Source organism: Camellia sinensis, chromosome 1, assembly GCF_055761805.1.
Source record: "Camellia sinensis isolate YWXY chromosome 1, ASM5576180v1, whole genome shotgun sequence".
Taxonomy (NCBI): domain Eukaryota; kingdom Viridiplantae; phylum Streptophyta; class Magnoliopsida; order Ericales; family Theaceae; genus Camellia; species Camellia sinensis.
The window spans coordinates 136380694-136399196 of NC_138961.1; the positions used below are offsets into that span (position 1 = coordinate 136380694).

Here is an 18503-nt window from a genome sequence, read left to right on the forward strand (position 1 = left end):
AGAGATAGTTCCTTTTGCTAAGAGAGATAGTCTGTAACACTCTGTTGCCCAGAAAATGGCCTCTTCGTCCCGCCCTCTGCTTACTCTCTTTCCCGACCTCAACGAGTCCACAAGAGAGATAACTGGTGCGGTGTCCCGTGAACCTCAACCAAACACCACTGGGTTTGCTCCGTTGAACTTTCCGATGCAATCGGTGGAGCAAAAAATGGCAGTGCAAACGGATGTGGAGGCTAATCAGTATACTTTGAAGGTATGTGTGGAGTCCATGACGGCGGTCACAAACTTGTCGCACCGACTGCAGAGTAGGACAAATGAGGTGCAGCAATTAAACGCCCAACTGGCTCTGCTCCAACGCATGTATAAGGATGCGCGAGCAGAGATAAGCGTGCTAAGGGCAGAAAACAAGGAGCTGAAGCGGAAGGCCACCGTGATGTTCCGATTTGGAGGTCCGCCATATGCAGCAGTGGAGGAGCAGGGAGTAGTGATCGTGCCCAGTGGAGTGGGAAACATGGAGGCAACAACGTCAAGGGCCGTCCAGGACGGAGGCAAGAAGAAAAGACCAGCGGCAGAGTAGAGAAGAAAAATCTCGCCTGTGAATGTGGTTGTTTGTTGTTTTGTGTTGTGGTTGTTTTTTTTTTTTTTTGTGTAAAATTGTGATCGGGGTTGATCCCGGAGATGAATAAAATATGGTGTTGTGCAAATTTGTAAATTGTTGTTGTTGTTGTTGTTGTTTTTTTTTTTTTTAATATATATATTATGGGTGGAATGAGGAGGAGTGCCTACGGAAGTATGGCTCAGTGAGTGGGTGGAGATATGACACTAAGATATTTTAAAATATTAAAATAATAAAATATATGTATAATAAAATAATATACAAGTAGAGGAGGGTACAAAAGTGATGAATGATGGTTTCTGCAATTGTTAATATATATATATATATATATATGCTATATACTCTAGTGGGATGAATGGTGGGTTCTGGCGACAGCACATTGTGGGGGGTGTGGAGTCTGACAAAAGAAAGAGTGGGAATCATGAGATGTGATTAAAGTGGGCTAGTGGAGAGAAAGGACGAAGCAGTGTGGCTATTTTCCTTTTTTTTTTTTTTTGTTTTACTTAACTCTCTCTCACCTCCAACCCGAGAGAGAGAGAGAGAGAGAGCACATGCAACTGGTGTATTTCTGGGTGTGTATGTGAGTGTGTGTGTGTTGTGTGTCTTAGAGAGAGAGAAGCCTAGAAATCTAGAGAGAGAAGAGAGCTGGGTTTGGTGTGTGTTTTCCGGAAGAGAGAGTTGCCAGCATTGATGGGGACATCAGTATGTACAGCCTCATCAAGCATCCGAGAGAGGCATCGAAGAGCATTTTGGGTTGCTAGAGATTGCATCATTCCATCACTGGGCCAAATGGAACTGGCGTCCCCACAATTTGTTGGACAGATCTTCAGGTCCAAAAACTCAACATCAATGATGAAGCGACCAAGAAAGGTGGAATCAACAGGCCAGACAAAGTCATCACTAGTCCGCAACAGTCTCTCATGAATTGGAGAGATGTAGAGTTTGCGATTAGCGCCGGTATTGGAGACTCGAAGAACAAATCTAGCGATGGGAGGGAGAGACTCGAAGAACAAAGATGTGTGTGTATGCCGAGAGGGAGAGACTGGACCAGTGATGGCCACAACGGGGATGCTGTCGAGCAAGGCGTCGGCGAGGCCGCTGACTTGTGGGTGGCGCCGGGGCCGGAGGTGGCGACTTGTGGATGGCGCCGGGACCGGAGGTGGCGATGCAGACGCTGGGGAGGGAACGGCGTCGTTTGCGAGCTGTGAGACCTCTGCTGGTGCGTTGATGGAGGTTTCAATTGGTTGAGATCCGGCGGGCGGTCAAGGCAAGGTAGCCGCCCGCCGGAAGGCGAAGAACACCAAGAGCTTAACCTATAGCTCTGATACCATGTAAAATAGCTGATGTATTATTATTGATTGCATTGTTGTATTGATTGATGTATCTGTATATTACAATTCCTATATATATATAGAGGAGAAGATGGTAGTAGGTGTAGGTGGTAGTGGAGGTGGTAGGTGGAGTGAGTGGTAGTGGAGGTGGTAGGTGGGTGGTAGTTTACATTTTACAATTTACATTTTACATTAACATTGTTGAGCCACCAATTCACAGGCAGAACATTTTTGTTTAGTTGAGTTTTTAGAGTTTATTTTCTAAAAAAAAAAAAATTAATTAATTTTCTAAAAATAACTCATTATTTTTATATGGCCATAAATAATTTTTGAAAGTTAAAATTCTCATTTTTGGTGTTTATTTTGTCAAATTAGTTTCTAATTTTTCAAAAAAATAGCTGTGAGATTGGCTGAGTAGTAAAGACACTTGAAGATAAAATCTAAAATCTCGAGTTTGAGTTTTCAAAGGATCACTAGAGATTTTTACACGTAAGTTATTCAGACACTTGATTATAAAATAAATAAATAAATAGTTTCTAATTTTTTAAAACAGACAGAACTCACATCCAAACCCTAGGAGTAATAAATATAATTACCCAAATTTACAAAAAGAAAAAGAAAAAGAAAAAGAAAAAGAATAAGAATTGAAGTTAAAGACAGAAAAGGATTATATATTTGGATAGTTGACAGCTTTGTTGCCATGAGAAACATGAAAATGCTGAAAACTCCGCTTTTAAAAGTGAGGTGTCTCACGTGGAAGTTCGGCAACTAAAGATCTTTTTATTATTATTTGATTAATGGTTCATTGACATAATTTTCTTTTAAAATCTTTTGAATGTTTTTTGACAGGTAAGAAAAAAGACTTTGGCCCGTAAAAAACTATTTTCTTAGCAGTTAAAGTCTTTTTCGAAAGAAATTCGAGGAAGAAAAAAATTATATAGATTCAACATTGCTGATTATTATTTAGTTAATATTATGATGTTTCCAAGCAGCTAGCTTATTTTTATATTTTCACTTATTGACTACACATTATAACTAGCTAGTGGGAAGTTAGTACACCACAATTTTAACAATTTTGACTGCTTTTTCGGAACAAGACGAATAGTGTTGTATACGTATTACGTGCATCAAATCTGCTTTGAGATCTTGTTTGATTTCTTGTTTCAACAATGATAGAGACCACTAATTTTGGAACTCTAAAAAGACCACTAATGACATGGCATTCAATAAAAAAAAATAAAAAAATACAACACTAAGGCTAAAACATCAAATCATTCTTGGTGGGACCCACTGCGACGTCATTAGTGATAGCACTAATTAGTGCTCTCACTCATTTTCGTTCTTGTTTTGTTATATTCAAATAAATAAATAAATAAATAAAATAAAATAAAATGAAGAAGAAGTTATTTTTTAATTTTACAAGTTAAATCCAAGATTTATGCTAGATTTTGCTAAAATAATAAAATGTAATAAAAAAGTAATTTTTTTTAGAAAATCTCATTAGAATTGTGCACATGTGAAAATTGATTCATTTCATAATTTAACTTCTCAAATTTCACTCCCAATGATGTGGAATTAGAGGGTCAAAATGAGAGAGAGAGGAGAGTGAAATCACTCCCAATGATGTGGAATTAGAGGGTCAAAATGAGAGAGAGAGGAGAGTGAAGACTGCTTCATGTGAGTGTCAGCCATATCATTAGGAGTGAAATTGGAGGTCTCATCAATTAGGGAATTTTGCGGGACTGCTGTGCAAATACCAAGCATTGAAGCCTAGAGATGAATTTGAATTGTGATATTCTGGTGATCATAGGACTGAGGTTATAAAGTGATAGAATTAGCAAGGCCAAGGAAGGAATTTAGGTTAAAAAAAAAAAAGAAAGAAAAAAACTATACATCGTTGCCTGGGGGTTGCAATAATACCATCAATGAGCACCTTTTTTTTCCAATTGAAAAAAAAAAAAGAAGGTAGGAATTTAGGTAACTGATGGGTTTAAATTTTTGGATATCAATACAATACATGAACCCTGCACTTGATATTTAATGTTGGTTTTTTGTTCTATTGTTTGCCGGTAAAAATTAATTCAATTAATGAGAGAATCTCACCAAGGTCATGCAAATATCACATGAAAAATCGGATTCATACAAGATATTTTATAAAAATGACGTGGTAACGCTATTCCTTTTTAAAATGAAAGGTGCATATTGATCCACATCATTAAACATGAAAATTTTGTATAAATTTTCCATTTTGTATTCATGTCTTCATTAATCTCTCCAAGTTCTCCCTTGAAAGTGAAATTTGTTTGCCAAAGTTTTCAAAAGGCAATGTTAGCTTTTTTGTAAAGTGTTTTATGCCTAAAGCAATACATAGCCCAAAGCAACACAACCCAAAGCTGGACAGGCAAGTATAAATTTTCTATTGGTTTTATTGTTGATTATGTGATTCTCTCTACTCTATATAGCTGATTCAATCACTTTTATGGGCATGGGGGTAGCTTCTTCATAGTTTTAATACACCTATGAAGCTTAATAATTTATTAAAGAACTAATAAATTGAACAGTTTACTAGGGTAAAAAACATCACAATAAAATAGATAATTCAGTATGTTTTAATACTTTTCATAGAGTATATTTGTTTTGAGAAGTTGGTTAAAAGTTAATTTTTTGGTTTTTTTTTTTTTTTGGTTTTTTTCGAAAAAAACTTATAAAAAGAATAGAGAGGTAATGTGACAAAAAATAGATTAAAAGCCAAAAATTGACTTTTAGCCAAGTTCCCAAAGGCTTAAAAATTGTGTGTTCCAATATATAATGATTACCGAACATCTGGGATGATTGCATTTACAACATTAGTTATGATCCTTAAATATTGTTTTTTTTTTTTTTTCCCTTTTTTTGTTTTGTTTTGTTTTTGGATTGTGTGAATTATGTAATAAATTTGCAAACTCTTGAATTATTAATATTAGAGATTTGTCTCACGTTGTCCCTCTGAATCACTTAATCTTAAATGACATAATGTAGAAACTTTTATAATGTTTATATTAAAAGTTTCAAGTAAGTTGAAAGTTAATAATCAAATATTTGCATACTCTTGAATTATTAATGTTAGAAATTTGTCTCACGTTGCCTCTCTAAATCATTCAATCTTAAATGACATAATGTAGAAGCTTTTATAACGTTTATATTAAAAGTTTCAAGCAAGTTGAAAGTTAACAATCAAATATTTGCAGACTCTTGAATTATTAATGTTAGAAATTTGTCTCATGTTACCTCTCTAAATCACTCAATCTTAAATGACATAATGTAGAAGCTTTTATAATGTTTATATTAAAAGTTTCTAACAAGTTGAAAGTTAACAATCAGATATTTGTAGACTCTTGAATTATTAATGTTAGATATTTGTCTCACGTTATCTCTCACGTTATCTCTCTAAATCACTCAATCTTAAATGACATAATGTAGAAGCTTTTATAAGGTTTATATTAAAAGTTTCAAGCAAGTATAAAGTTAATAATCAAATATTTGTTTCAGTTTTACCCTTGCTATCCAATAATTTGTTTTTGGAAAAGTCTGTGTTTCCAATAATAAATAATTAGAATATTACACAAAATGTTAGATCTAAGGTTTATATTGAAAGTTTTGTTGTGAGCCATACTATGAATAAATCTGGGCCTTTGATTGTACATTTTGAATAATTTTCTAGTTGTTTTTTCTCGGTTAGTAATTTACTACTAATTTTATTTTATTTTTAAACTTATTTATGCCTCATAGTGTAAAATAAATAAAAAATAAATAAATGTAAGCAGTTTCATAAGCATCAAACAACCTATATTCTAAAAATCCTCCAATCATTGGCAATAAAAGAAATTTTGGACTCCATGAGGCAATGAACCATCTGTGATCTGTCCATGATGTGAAAATACAGAGTGTGGTTAGTTTGATAGTTTGTCAATTCTTTTAGGAAGTCTGACAAGGTTGCTCAATGAACTTCACTAATAGTAGCAGAAAAAACAAAGAAAGAAAAAAAAAAACATACATACAAACCTCCAAGCAAGCACAGAGAAGATTCATTCAATCAGTTAAAAGTGCATCATTTCAACCACCTCCTAACACCACCACTAGTTGAAGGTGAAGAAGCCTCATCACCAAAGCACATATTAGGCCTCTGCACCATTCCAAACTGTTCTCTGTAAATGCTCTTCCAACTTGGACTCCTCAAGTTATTACACTCAAATGAAACATCACTATCACTAGTCCCAACTCCATTGGTGTATGCCTCTCCTGGAACAGGGAACGAAAGGCGTTTCTTCGCCGAACTCAGTTTCTCTCTCTCTGGTGTCAATGCTCTCTGCCTCGGCGCACTCTGCGATCGAATCCGAGCCTTGGCAGACACAGTTGCAGCCATGTAATTAGGCACAGAGCGCAATGTCGGCGTCTGAGCTTTCGGGTAGTCCCTCTCTGCTCTCAGGCAGCGCGGACTAGCCGAGTTTACTTGAAGAGGCTTTGTTTTGTTTTGATGTGTCCTCTGAAGGGGTGAGTGAACTGAGTGTGGACATGGTTCTTCTTGTTGTTGGTAGTAATAGTAATGGTACTTTTGGTTTTGTGGTTTGTGAAAATTGGGGCTTGTGTAAGAGTAAGGCCTGTAGGTGTCTATTTCAACAGTTTTTATTGCTTCTCTTTGATCACATGAAGCTCTGCCTATCATCCACTGATCTAGCAATCTGGGTTTCTCTTCTTCTAGCTCTTCATTGCCTCTGAATAGGTTCTTATCAGATCTCCACATCTGATTATGAGAAATGATTTTAGTTCTGAGCCAAAGCAGCTAAAAGGAAATTAGAAAGAAGAGAAACAGAGAGATCAAAACCTGGTGAGAGAAGGCATAAGCAAGGGTCTTCTCATCTGCAGCATCATTACTACTATCTCTGGACTGTGTTGCAGAGTTGCAATGGCAATCAAAACATAGAAGCAGCTTAATTAGGCATAAACTATAAAGCAAGAAAGAATTAATTACTCACAAGGGACTTTTTTCTGTCTGAGAGGTGAGATACCCACAAGCTGTTGGGATCACTGAACGCGGAATCTATGCTTAGCCTCTTACGCTGATCGCGCACTCGAGCTTGTGCTCGAACCAGTGCTTGCATGCATTGGAGAGTCATTTTTGCTCGCTTTCGGACATTGTGACCTCTCACTAAGGCTTGTAGCTTCACCAGCCCCTTAAGCGCACGCAGAGCTCTCCTTGCCTGCACAATAACACTCATAGTTCTCACTAGAACTCGAAAAATGATAGTTTCACCGAATTAAAACACACAGAAAGAAAGAAAAAAAAAAAACAAAAAATGCACAAAAAGTACAATGTGTGACTAAAATCAATCTTCAGTGCATTTCACAATGCACTTTCTGTGTTTTAATTATGTGCATGTAGTAGCGCTGTTGATGAGACTTATTACCAGATAGCCTCTGAAGGAAGTCTGGATAGCTATGGCAGCATAGTGCTCTCTGATGAGAATGGAAGGCCTGGTTAGCCGAATGACCTCCACGGCAGCTTGGGCTGTTGCAACTGCTGCCTCTGCGGCTGCTGTTGTTGCCATAGCCATCGCAATAGCACGTCTTTGCTCCGCTTCGGCAGCCTCAGGGACAGGATTTTTAGGCACACAAGTCTTAGCAGTATTACTAGTAGTTAATTTCTTAGCTTCATTGTGCTGTATCGTGGTTTCGTGATGCGATGGTTTGCAAAAAATCCATCTTCGCTTTCCTCTCTTCTGCAAAAAATTTCATTTACAGAAATCAACATGGGTAGAAAATGATTTACAAATAGAATTTTTGTACAGAAACACATCGAGAATGATGTTGTAGCAAGATTGTTGTTACCTTCTCTTCCTCTTCTTGTTCATTGTCTTCTGATCTCCTTCTGCTGCTACTTTTCTGGGTGTCTTTAGTGGGAGACCTGAAAGCCTTTTTCACTGCATTCAACCAAGAGCTTCCTCCAATCTTTCCCATGATTGAATTAAAAAAACAGAGCTTCAATTAACAGTTGAGCTACATTTACAATGAAACCCAAGTTGGGAAAAGACCAGTGGGAATTTTGTTCACTAAATGCAAGAAATGCGAGAAAGAGAGAGAGTGATAATGAAATCAAGAAACAGGGAACAGGATCTAACAAGGAACTGACAAATCCCCATTAAATTTGGAAGAGAGCAGAGAGCTTGGCAATTATATGCAGGAGCAGAGAAGTAAAGAAGAGAGAGCATATGTTCTGCCAAAAGAATGTTTATTCTTTTGTGACATTTTAATAATGGTAGCTTTGTCAGAAATTTGACACAACACGACAGACTATGTGACCTCGAAAATGCAGAAAGCTGAGAGAGAGAGAGAGAGAGAGAGAGAGAGAGGGTTTCCTTATACTTATGTAAAAAGAGTAGTGTTCTGTAAAAATAACAGACGAACTCTCATGGCTTCACATGTTATGAGCTGTGGTTGAGAGAGAGAGAGAGAGAGAGCAGTGGTTATGTTTTGTAGGTGTGCATTGTATATCATATGTATGAACATTTATTTTGGTTTGAGTTATATATTTTTATGAGATAATTTATGTAAATTTGTAAAAATTTATGTAATTTTATAAATTTCAAAATTTTTATAAATAAACTTACGTGAATTTGTGTCAACTTATGTATTTTTACAAGATTATTTATGTAAATTCGTAAAAACTTACGTCATTTTTTGTGAATTGTGCGTGTGCAACATTGCATACCCAAACACTTCCTTGTTTGTTTTGGGGGATGGGTATATGGAAAAGACCTACTAGAGAAGAGAGTTCGGTATTTGTGGGTCTTAATTCGGTCCCATGTTGATAATTCAAACTGTTCAATGTATAGAACTCGTTGAGTATATTATCTTTATAAAAAATGACATTGATTGGATATTGATAATCACTTGATTAGATCGTGTTTCTATCGCAATTTACTTTGAAAATTATTTTGAAAATGCAATCTCAACGAATTCTATATATTAAATCGTTTGAATAATCGATATGAGCCCGAATTAAGGCTCACCAAAGCCAAACTGCACCCGGTCCTATAGAGAAAGTGAACAGGATGGAGAACAATTACAGTTATTGTACATGTTTGGTATTGTTGATAAGGAAGTTCTCGGATGAATTTTTCAAAATATTGCCTGCTAAAACTTCACATTTTGGAAGGTTATTAATATGGTAATAATCTTATTTTATTTTATTTTTTATATATAGAATATTCTGAGCCAGTTTCCGCACAGCAGGTTAAGTCTTTATAGTTTGAATAAACTTTTTGAAACATATTTATTCTCTAATGTTTGTGCCCCCAAGAGTTCTAGCGAGAAAAGTCAAACTTTAGATCTTAGAGGGAACAAATTTCTTAGTCTCAGGTCTTACCAAATTCTTGGGATTAATATGGTAATAATGTTAAGAATCATCATTCGGACAGAAAGGCCTAGGCTTAGGCTTAAAGCTATCTAGCCCGATGAGCTCTCAACCAATTCAAGTTTCTACCCTAGGTAAGTTGGACATGCCGGGATAAAGTTTGAGTTGGACCTAGATCTAGAGTTTGAAGTTTGGTTCATAAGAGGTAGCCCGTCAACCTAGCTAGCAAGCTTGACAAAATATATGAAAAAATAGAGATTTTTTTTTTTTGTTGAGAAAATTGATAATAAACCCAATCTAAGGAAGATATAAAGTATTAGATTCAGTAAATATTTTTTGTTAGTGAAAAATTGATGTTTTGTAAAATAATAGTGAGAAATCCTAGAAGATATTTTGTTTTCAATTTTACCCATTGACTTTTTTTATTTGTTGGATTTTTTGTGACTATCTGTTCAAATTTATATTCATCTATTCAATTTTTTTGTCTATATGTTCAAATTCACATCTATTTGCTCGAATTTTTTGACAATCTGTTCAATTTTTTCCTTATCTTTTTAATTTTTCTCCTAAATTCTATCTATCTATTCAATTTTTTACCTAAATTCTATTTATCTGTTTAATTTTATATCTATCTGTTCAAATTTTCCCTTAAATTCTATCTATCTATTCAAAAATATGATTATCTGTTCAATTTTTCTCCTAAATTCTATCTATATGTTCATTTTTTTAGCTCTAAATTCCATCTGTCCGTTCAATTTTTTTCTGCCTGTTGAAAATCTATGTCAATTTTTTGTTTCTCTATTGCAATCATCACCATCAACATTAATTTTTTTTCCAGATCTGTCTCATACATACATACATACATACATACAACAAATTAATTAATTACATACAGACAAACGAACTTAGAGAAAATCTGGTTATCTGATACTCAAATAGCAGATTTCTTATTCTTTTTCTTTAACTTTTCCTGAGAACCAAATGCTACATAACTATTTATTCAATAACTAATTTCAATTTAACAAAAGTTTCATCATCATATATCAAAAGTTTCGAGAGGACATTTGTATTCATACGTATGAACATCTCTATATACGTATATACATGTTTCAACAAGCTCAATCACAAATTAGAAACCTTAAGATACAAATATCCTCACAGATTAGAAGATCAAAAACCAAAATATTTATAATAAAAAAAAATCTAGAATCATTCGTCTATAAACCCTAACTCCTCATAGATCTGGACACATCGTGCATAGATCAAATCTATCGACATGTTTCTCTCATTAATGAGAACGAATTCATCATCCAAATCTATTCAAATTCAACAACAATAACAAACAAAAAATGTTTTTATTTGTTAAATTTTATTTAAGGTTCGATCTGTTGAGACAGAGAGAGATTGATCTGTTAAAATGTTTTTATCTGTTCAATTTTTTTTTACAATAAAAACAATCTAGATCATTGGTTCACAATCAACTAATTTCAAAACACACACACACACACACACAGGCATTTTTAGCCTTACAATTTGTTGTTCTTTGATATAATGTTTGATCGGCCAAGGGTGAAGAAGCCACAAGCCAAGGTTCACGTTGCGAACTTCCTCATCGCAAGGCATTCTAGTCTGGCCTGCCACATGTGCCAGTCGCCGACGCCGTGGAATGCTTTCGGTGCAAAGCTCGAGCCAACGGTCCTGGTCTGCGAAGCTTGCATGGGTGGCTGTAAGGGAGTAAAAATGATGTTGATGAAGATTAGCATTATGTGATGAAAGAGAATATGGCGTAGCAGAGCAAACCATAGAGAATAGAAAGAAGAGGGAGAGAGAGAGAGAGAGAAGCACTACCACTGACAGATCTAATGTAGAGATCTCAGATCTAACACGATCTAAAGGAGATAACAGAAACAGAAGATAGAGACAGCAAGAGAAGGTGGTATTGCGAGAAGAAACCGATCGAGATGAAGAAGAGAGAGAGAAGTATGTTCTAGCTATGAGACAAGAGATAGTGGTGACAGAAGAAGGCAGTGGTGAGAGACGATGGTATTGGGAGAAGAGATCGATCGAGATGAAGAAGAGAGAGAGAGAGAGATCTAAGATTTGAGCACCACGGCGGTGAGATCGTTGTGAACGAAGCACCACAGTGGTGATATTAGAGAGAGAGAGAGAGATAGAAGAGTGCATTCTAGCTGTGTGTGTGTGAGAAAGAGAGACGGGTTTGATTAGAAATGAAAGAGGGGTGATTTTAAATATATGAGGATAATTTAGTCATTTTTGCATAGATTTGTCCTTATGGACATGTTGAATTAGTGCCTAAACTTTTGGGCAAGAAAAATTTAAGATTGGATTTTTATTTTTATTTTTATTTTTATTTTTTTTCCCAAACGCCCTTTATTTTTAAAGAAAAAAATTTAAAAATATAAGCTTGAATCTTAACTCATTGGACTAAGCCTCTTGAGCTCGTGATAGGTGGTCTATCAGTCCAACTTATGAGCCAATTAGGCAAAGCCTTAGACAAGGTTTTGGCCTGTATAGGCTCATCTGATAAATCAAAAATGTCTGTTGAGCTTGGGCATCATTTTCGTAGGTCAAGCTAGCCTGACTTGGTCGGATGCCAACCCTTTAAATTATACATAAATAAATTTTGTATGAGCTTTTTTTTATCATTAGACACAAAAATAATAGTCACATTAAGAAATGCACATAAACCCATGCTATTATATCTAATGAAAGGAAAATAGGTGTAAAATTGTGACAACCGTCACTACTGATTAGTACTAATCTATGATTAAGCATGTTAATTGACTAACTGACTGAATTACTAAACCGATTGATTGATTGTGCTAGTTTGAATGCAATTCTATCTGTTAATTGTTAAATTATATGTTCATGTTTTATGTTTTAAACTGTAAATTGAAGGCCTTATCGGCGGTCGAACCAGAAATTGATTAGCGTTATGTGTTAATTAGAATTTATGGGATTTTATGGTATATTTACTTGAAATGTGATTTGGTATGATTAAATTAGATTAAATAGCATTGAAGCACAAAAGTCTAAGTATTTACCATAATGCCATGTTAGTGGACCACTTAGGCAACACATATTGAAGCCCTATTACATTCAAACAAAACATTTGTTCAGTCATTCTTGAGTCCTCAACCGACTAAGAGAGAGAGAGAGTGAAAGAATTGAGTTGTTCTTGAGAGTTTTAGCTTGGAATTTGAAGAATCATAGAAGAGATTGCCTACTTGAGCTTCTAGTCTTATAATTGGAGACTTAAGGTAGAGTTTATACCTTCTTGTTCATGAATTCAAGTCATTTTGTTGCATGGCATAGAAGTCTAGAGATTAAAGACATGAATTAGCTTCATATGTTGAATTAAGAGCTTAATCCATGTATGCATGTTGCCATTCTTGAGTTTTGAAGTTAATGTTCATGAAATTCCACATGCATGTTTATGTTTTTGCAATGGATCATGAATTCATCTTGTTTTTGAGGAAATTGGCTCATTAGAGCATGTAATTGAAGCTTTGATCTTGGTTAAATACTTGCATGTCACATTAAAGCTATGTTCTTGAAATTTGGTTCAAAATTGTGTTTAATTGAACTACCCTTGGGCTTTGATTTCTCAAATTGATCTTCAAAACATGTTATACTATGAGTTTTAAAGTGTTTTCCAGAAAATTAGTCCAAAAGGATCGAATTTGGTATATTGAAACTTGTTTTTGAGCTTGAGGTTCAAATCTGGAAATTCCAGATTTTGGACTCACGCTCGAGCGGAGTGACTGGCACTCGAGCGTGAAATTCATGCATCCAACACTTTACACTATTTTACAGTCCGCTCGAGCGGGTATTGAGCGCCCAATCGAGCGTGATTTTCGCACATCCAGTACTTTTGGCATGTTCTACAATCCGCTCGAACAAGGCAACTCGCGCTCGAGCGGAGTATTTTGTTTGTCTGTACGCTCGAGCGGGTAAACCCATGCTCGAGCGGAACCTCTGTTTTCTAAAAATTCTGAAAATATTTTTAAAGTGCATCTTTGCATCCTCATTCCATCCTAAGCATTCCTAGGCCTAGTTTAAGGCATCTTAATGAGGATATTGATGTAGAACCACACCGAGTCAAGATAGGGATTAAGTTGTTATTTTTCCCAACTGTGTAGCTTAGTGTGTGTTTACTCTGTAACTGTGTAGGGTTGGCATCCGAGGACGCGTACTATCTTATCTGTAGCCCAGAACTCTGTGAGTAACAATGTTGTAAAGATATGTTCAATAATGATTATCTTCTGAACAATTGAACTGTACTGTTTTCTAAAATGATACTGTTACTGAATGAATGATGTTCTATTATTGAACTGTACTCGTGGCATCCATAGCAACTTACTGTTACTGTACTGTACCGCTACTGTCACAGAGATCTCTGTCGGTTCCCATATTGGAACCACTACTGTTTACTGATATGATGGCCATCAACTGACTGTTTGGTCTATTTAGACCTATTGTACTGTTTTGCTATTGGATGTACCACATATGACTGCTATGACTGAATAACCGATATACTTATTCAATTAACTGTTTTCAATACTGAAAGAACATTCATTCTTAACCTCTTTACGCATTATGTTATTCACTGGGCTTTAGCTCACTGCTCATATATATATATATGTAGGTGTACAGGCACCGGACTGTTGCTAAAAGCGTCAGGGTAAACTCCAGTTTTGTCATGCCAACCACCGTGCCTCACTGCGAGGTTCCAAGTCCTTCAAGCTAGGGCTTTTGGGGTGTTTTAGTTTCTCCCTTTTTGTATCTGTTTTGTAATTACTGTATAGACTAAATGATATCGTACTGTACTGTTATGGTAGGGATCCGGTCCCTAACCTGAATAGATGTCTATGATGTATGTATGTATGTACTCTTTTGTTCTGAATGTGTATATATACGAAAAGTCTTTTTTGCATACAAACTGTTACAACTCATTGGACATATTTTAATTACTGTTTTGGCTTCCGCCAGCCCCTGTACTCTGTATTACCGTATTACTGTTAAGCAGGCCTTCAGCAATCTCGGATTACTGGCCGATTACGGTGCTAAACCCATAGTGGCGAGTTTGGGTCGTGACAAAAATGTTGGAGAAAAATGGTTTTAAAACATTAATAACCATTAATAATGTAGTACCTACCCATTATTTAGGTGGGTCAACATAGCAATTTGTTTCTTGTTATATGGTGAACAAGAGAATGTATTATGGTTGTTAAAACCATTAATGAGTGAATGCGAAATCGACTCATTGTAAGGAGAGGAGTAATTGACCGAAGTGGGCTCAATCCAAAACGCACACGCACCGCCGCTTCGCCTGAACCGAGCTGGACGTGGGTTGGATTGGCACTTATATTTTTGGGAAATAAATAAATAAATAATAATAATAATAATAATTAAAAAAAATTGAATTTTGAATTTCAAATTTTGTCTTTAACAGTCACTTCCGAACAATTACAAATGCGACTGTTGCTTGGTGCATGCTAAGGTTCATTGTTTATATAATGACAGAAGTCAACCTGTCATAAACATATAAAAATAAAGAAGAGAAATCATTTGCCTCCAAGTCTTTTGTCTTCATCTTCATTCATCTTCATCTTCATCTTCATCTTCATCTTCATCTTCATTTTGGTTTTTGTTGAGAGTACTTAACACAAATTTGGTTCGCAGTACACACAAATTGTAGTGCTACTTTTGTGTGTGGGTGATTGTTATATCCTAGAGACAAGACGTCCGTAGATTTCAAGGGCGAATTTTTGTCTTAATGACACAGTATCCAAGCATTGACCTCAATCACATATCTGTTAGCTTTATTTTATTTTTGTTTATTTATTGTATTTCGTTTTTGATATATAATTAAATATATTAATTTATTGGGGAATTATTTTCAACAATTTTAAGACCGAAATTTCTTTTTTCTAGTTAAATTAATTGTTTTGTGACTGTATTCCAATCTGTTTTAGATACAGAATTCAGTATGTATTTTTCTGGTTTTGTTTATAGTCTGTTTCATTCTGGTTTATGTTCTAGTCTGGAAAGCGAAAAAAAAACAAACAAACAAACAAACAAACAAAATTGTTTTGTTCTGATTTAAATAATACATAATTGGAACCTTTCTGTTTTGTAAATCTGTTAGATTTACGGGTTCTGTATATCCAGAATTTGAAGCCTAGCTTCCAGTTTCATCTACCATAAATTTTGTTTGGTATTTCATACCTTTGCTTTTCATTTGGTGGTTGAAATTACTATTGGTTTGTTTTATATATATATATATATATATATATTGTTTGGTTTGTGTACTCCATGTTTTACAAGTAAGTACAACACTGCATTTGTTTGGTTACTGTTTTCGTGGGTTCTTTGGAAAGAAGGTTTAAAATCAAATAAGTTAATATTTAAAGTCTTTTTTTTTTTTTTTTTTTTTTAGTTTTGAACTCTGTAATTAAAGTAAAATAAAATTAGTTTCTAGTTTTATTTTATTTTATTGTTACTATTGTTTTATATACATATTTATAGTGAGATATCTTTTGTTTTAATAAATTTATTTATTAAACAGAAATGGCTACTGAAAAGTGGTGTTACGGGGAGTGTTTTAATAATTTTTTTGTCCCACACCGGTTGCTCCTATACTAGTTGTCTCTCATGGTCCTGTTTCTGGAATTACTCCAGTTAATCATGAAAAGAAACCTGAAAAATTCAGTGGTGTCGATTTCAAGAGATGGCAGCAAAAAATGTTGTTTTATCTTACTACACTAAATTTGGTGAGGTTTTTAAGAGAGGATGATGCGCCTACTCTAAAGGAGGATGAAAATGATGCTCGGGTTGTTGCTGCAGTGAATGCATGGAAACATGCAGATTTCCTTTGTAGGAATTATATACTGAATGGATTGGACAACACATTATACAACGTATATAGTCCAATCAAGGCCGCAAAAGAGTTATGAGATTCCTTGGACTGTAAATATAAGTCAGAAGATGTCGGAACAAAGAAATTTGTTGTCAGTCGTTTTCTTGATTATAAGATGACGGATTCCAAGACAGTGATCAATCAGGTCCAAGATCTTCAACTTATTTTGCATGAAATACATGCAGAAGGAATGTCTCTGAGTGAATCTTTCCAAGTGGCAGCGATAATTGAAAAATTATCATTTTCTTGGAGGGATTTTAAAAATTGTTTGAAATGCAAACGCAAAGAGATGTCATTAGAGGATTTGATTGTTCACTTGAGGATTGAGGAAGATAATCGTGGGGCTGAAAAGAAAAATGTACGTCATTTTATGGAGGCTAAAGCAAATGTGGTGAAACAAAAGCGGCCAAAGAACAATAGTAAGAAAAGGAAGCATCCTAGAGAAAGTTCCAAACAAGGGTTCAACAATAGTCAGAATTTCCAAGGCAAATGCTATGTATGTGATAAGCCGGGGCATCATGCCAAGGATTGTTACAAGCGACGGACTCAAGGAGGGAACATGAAGAAAAAAACCCACTCAGGCTAACGTAACAGAAGAAGAGAGTCTTTATGCAATGGTTTCTGAAGTCAATTTGGTGAGCATTCCCAAAACATGGTTGGTGGATACTGGCGCAACTTGCCACATCTATTCAGAAAAAGGTTGTTCTCATCATATCAAGTAGTAGATAATGGAGAACAACTTTACATGGGCAATTCTTTGACTTCTAAATTTGAAGGAAAAGGGAAGGTGGTGTTGAAAATAGCCTTAGGAAATAATCTGACTCTCAATAAAGAGCTACATGTGCCAGAAATTCGCAAAAATTTGGTTTTTGGATCGTTGCTAAGCAAGAATGGTTTTAGACTAGTTTTTTAATCTGATAAATTTGTACTGACAAAAAATGGGATATATGTAGAAAAGGGCTACATGTGTGATGGGCTCTTCAAACTAAATGTAATGATTGTTGTTCCAACTATTAATAAGATTGACACATCTTCTGTTTATTTGCAAAAGTCTTCATGTATGTGGCATGGCAGATTAGGACATGTTAATTATGATACTTTGCGTGGATTAATTAACGTAGAATATTTGCCTAAGTTTCAAATAGATCCAAATCACGAATGTGAAGTATGTGTTGAGGCAAAGTTAACTAAATCACCATTTCAATCAGTGGAGAGAAATACCGAGCCGTTAGATTTAATACATAGTGACATTTGTGAGTTGAAATTTGTTCAAACTCGAGGTGAAAAAAAATATTTTATCACTTTTATTGACGATAGCACTAAGTATTGCTATGTATATTTGTTGCAAAACAAGGATGAAGCCTTAGAAAAATTCATTCAATATAAAAATAAGGTTGAGAATCAACTTGGTAAAAAAATTAAAGCAATAAGGAGTGATAGAGGTGGTAAATATAACACACATATTGGTAATTTTTGTACACAAGTTGGAATCATTCATCAAACTACTGTGCTATATACACCTCAGCAAAATGGGATTGTTGAGCGTAAAAATCGAACCTTAAAAGAAATGACGAATGTTATGTTAATAAGTTCTAGATTACCCCAGAATTTGATGGGGGAAGCAATTCTCTCTACTAACTATATTCTCAATAAAATACCCCATAAGAAAACACTGAAAACTCCTTATGCATTGTGGAAATGTCAACAGCCTTCCTACAAATATCTGAAAGTATGGGGGTATTTGTTTAAAGTAGCTATTCCTGACCCCAAAAATGTTAAAATAGGACCAAAAATTGTTGATTATATATTTATTGGGTATGCAGAAAATAGCACTTTTGTGAGTTGAAATTTGTTCAAACTCGAGGTGGAAAAAAATATTTTATCACTTTTATTGACGATAGCACTAAATATTGCTATGTATATTTGTTGCGAAGCAAGGATGAAGCCTTAAAAAAATTCATTCAATATAAGAATGAGGTTGAGAATCAACTTGGTAAAAAAATTAAAGCAATAAGGAGTAATAGAGGTGGTGAATATAACACACATATTGGTAATTTTTGTACACAAGTTGGAATCATTCATCAAACTACTGCGCCATATACACCTCAGCAAAATGGGATTGTTGAGCGTAAAAATCGAACCTTAAAAGAAATGACGAATGTTATGTTAATAAGTTCTGGATTACCCCAGAACTTGATTGGGGAAGCAATTCTCTCTACTAACTAT

The 18503-nt window shown here is 35.0% G+C and overlaps 1 protein-coding gene across 1 annotated transcript; it reads right to left on the reverse strand.

Moving 5' to 3' along the window:
* Positions 1–5752: 5752 nt before the first annotated feature.
* Positions 5753–8330, reverse strand: LOC114291966 (protein IQ-DOMAIN 17). The gene is made up of 5 exons (XM_028235850.2): positions 7810–8330; positions 7389–7700; positions 6957–7181; positions 6806–6868; positions 5753–6724 (listed from the first exon to the last, which is right to left on the reverse strand). The coding sequence occupies exons 1-5, from the start codon at positions 7936–7938 to the stop codon at positions 6032–6034; spliced, it is 1422 nt and encodes a 473-aa protein (XP_028091651.2). The 5' UTR covers positions 7939–8330; the 3' UTR covers positions 5753–6031.
* Between the last annotated feature and the right edge of the window lie 10173 nt (positions 8331–18503).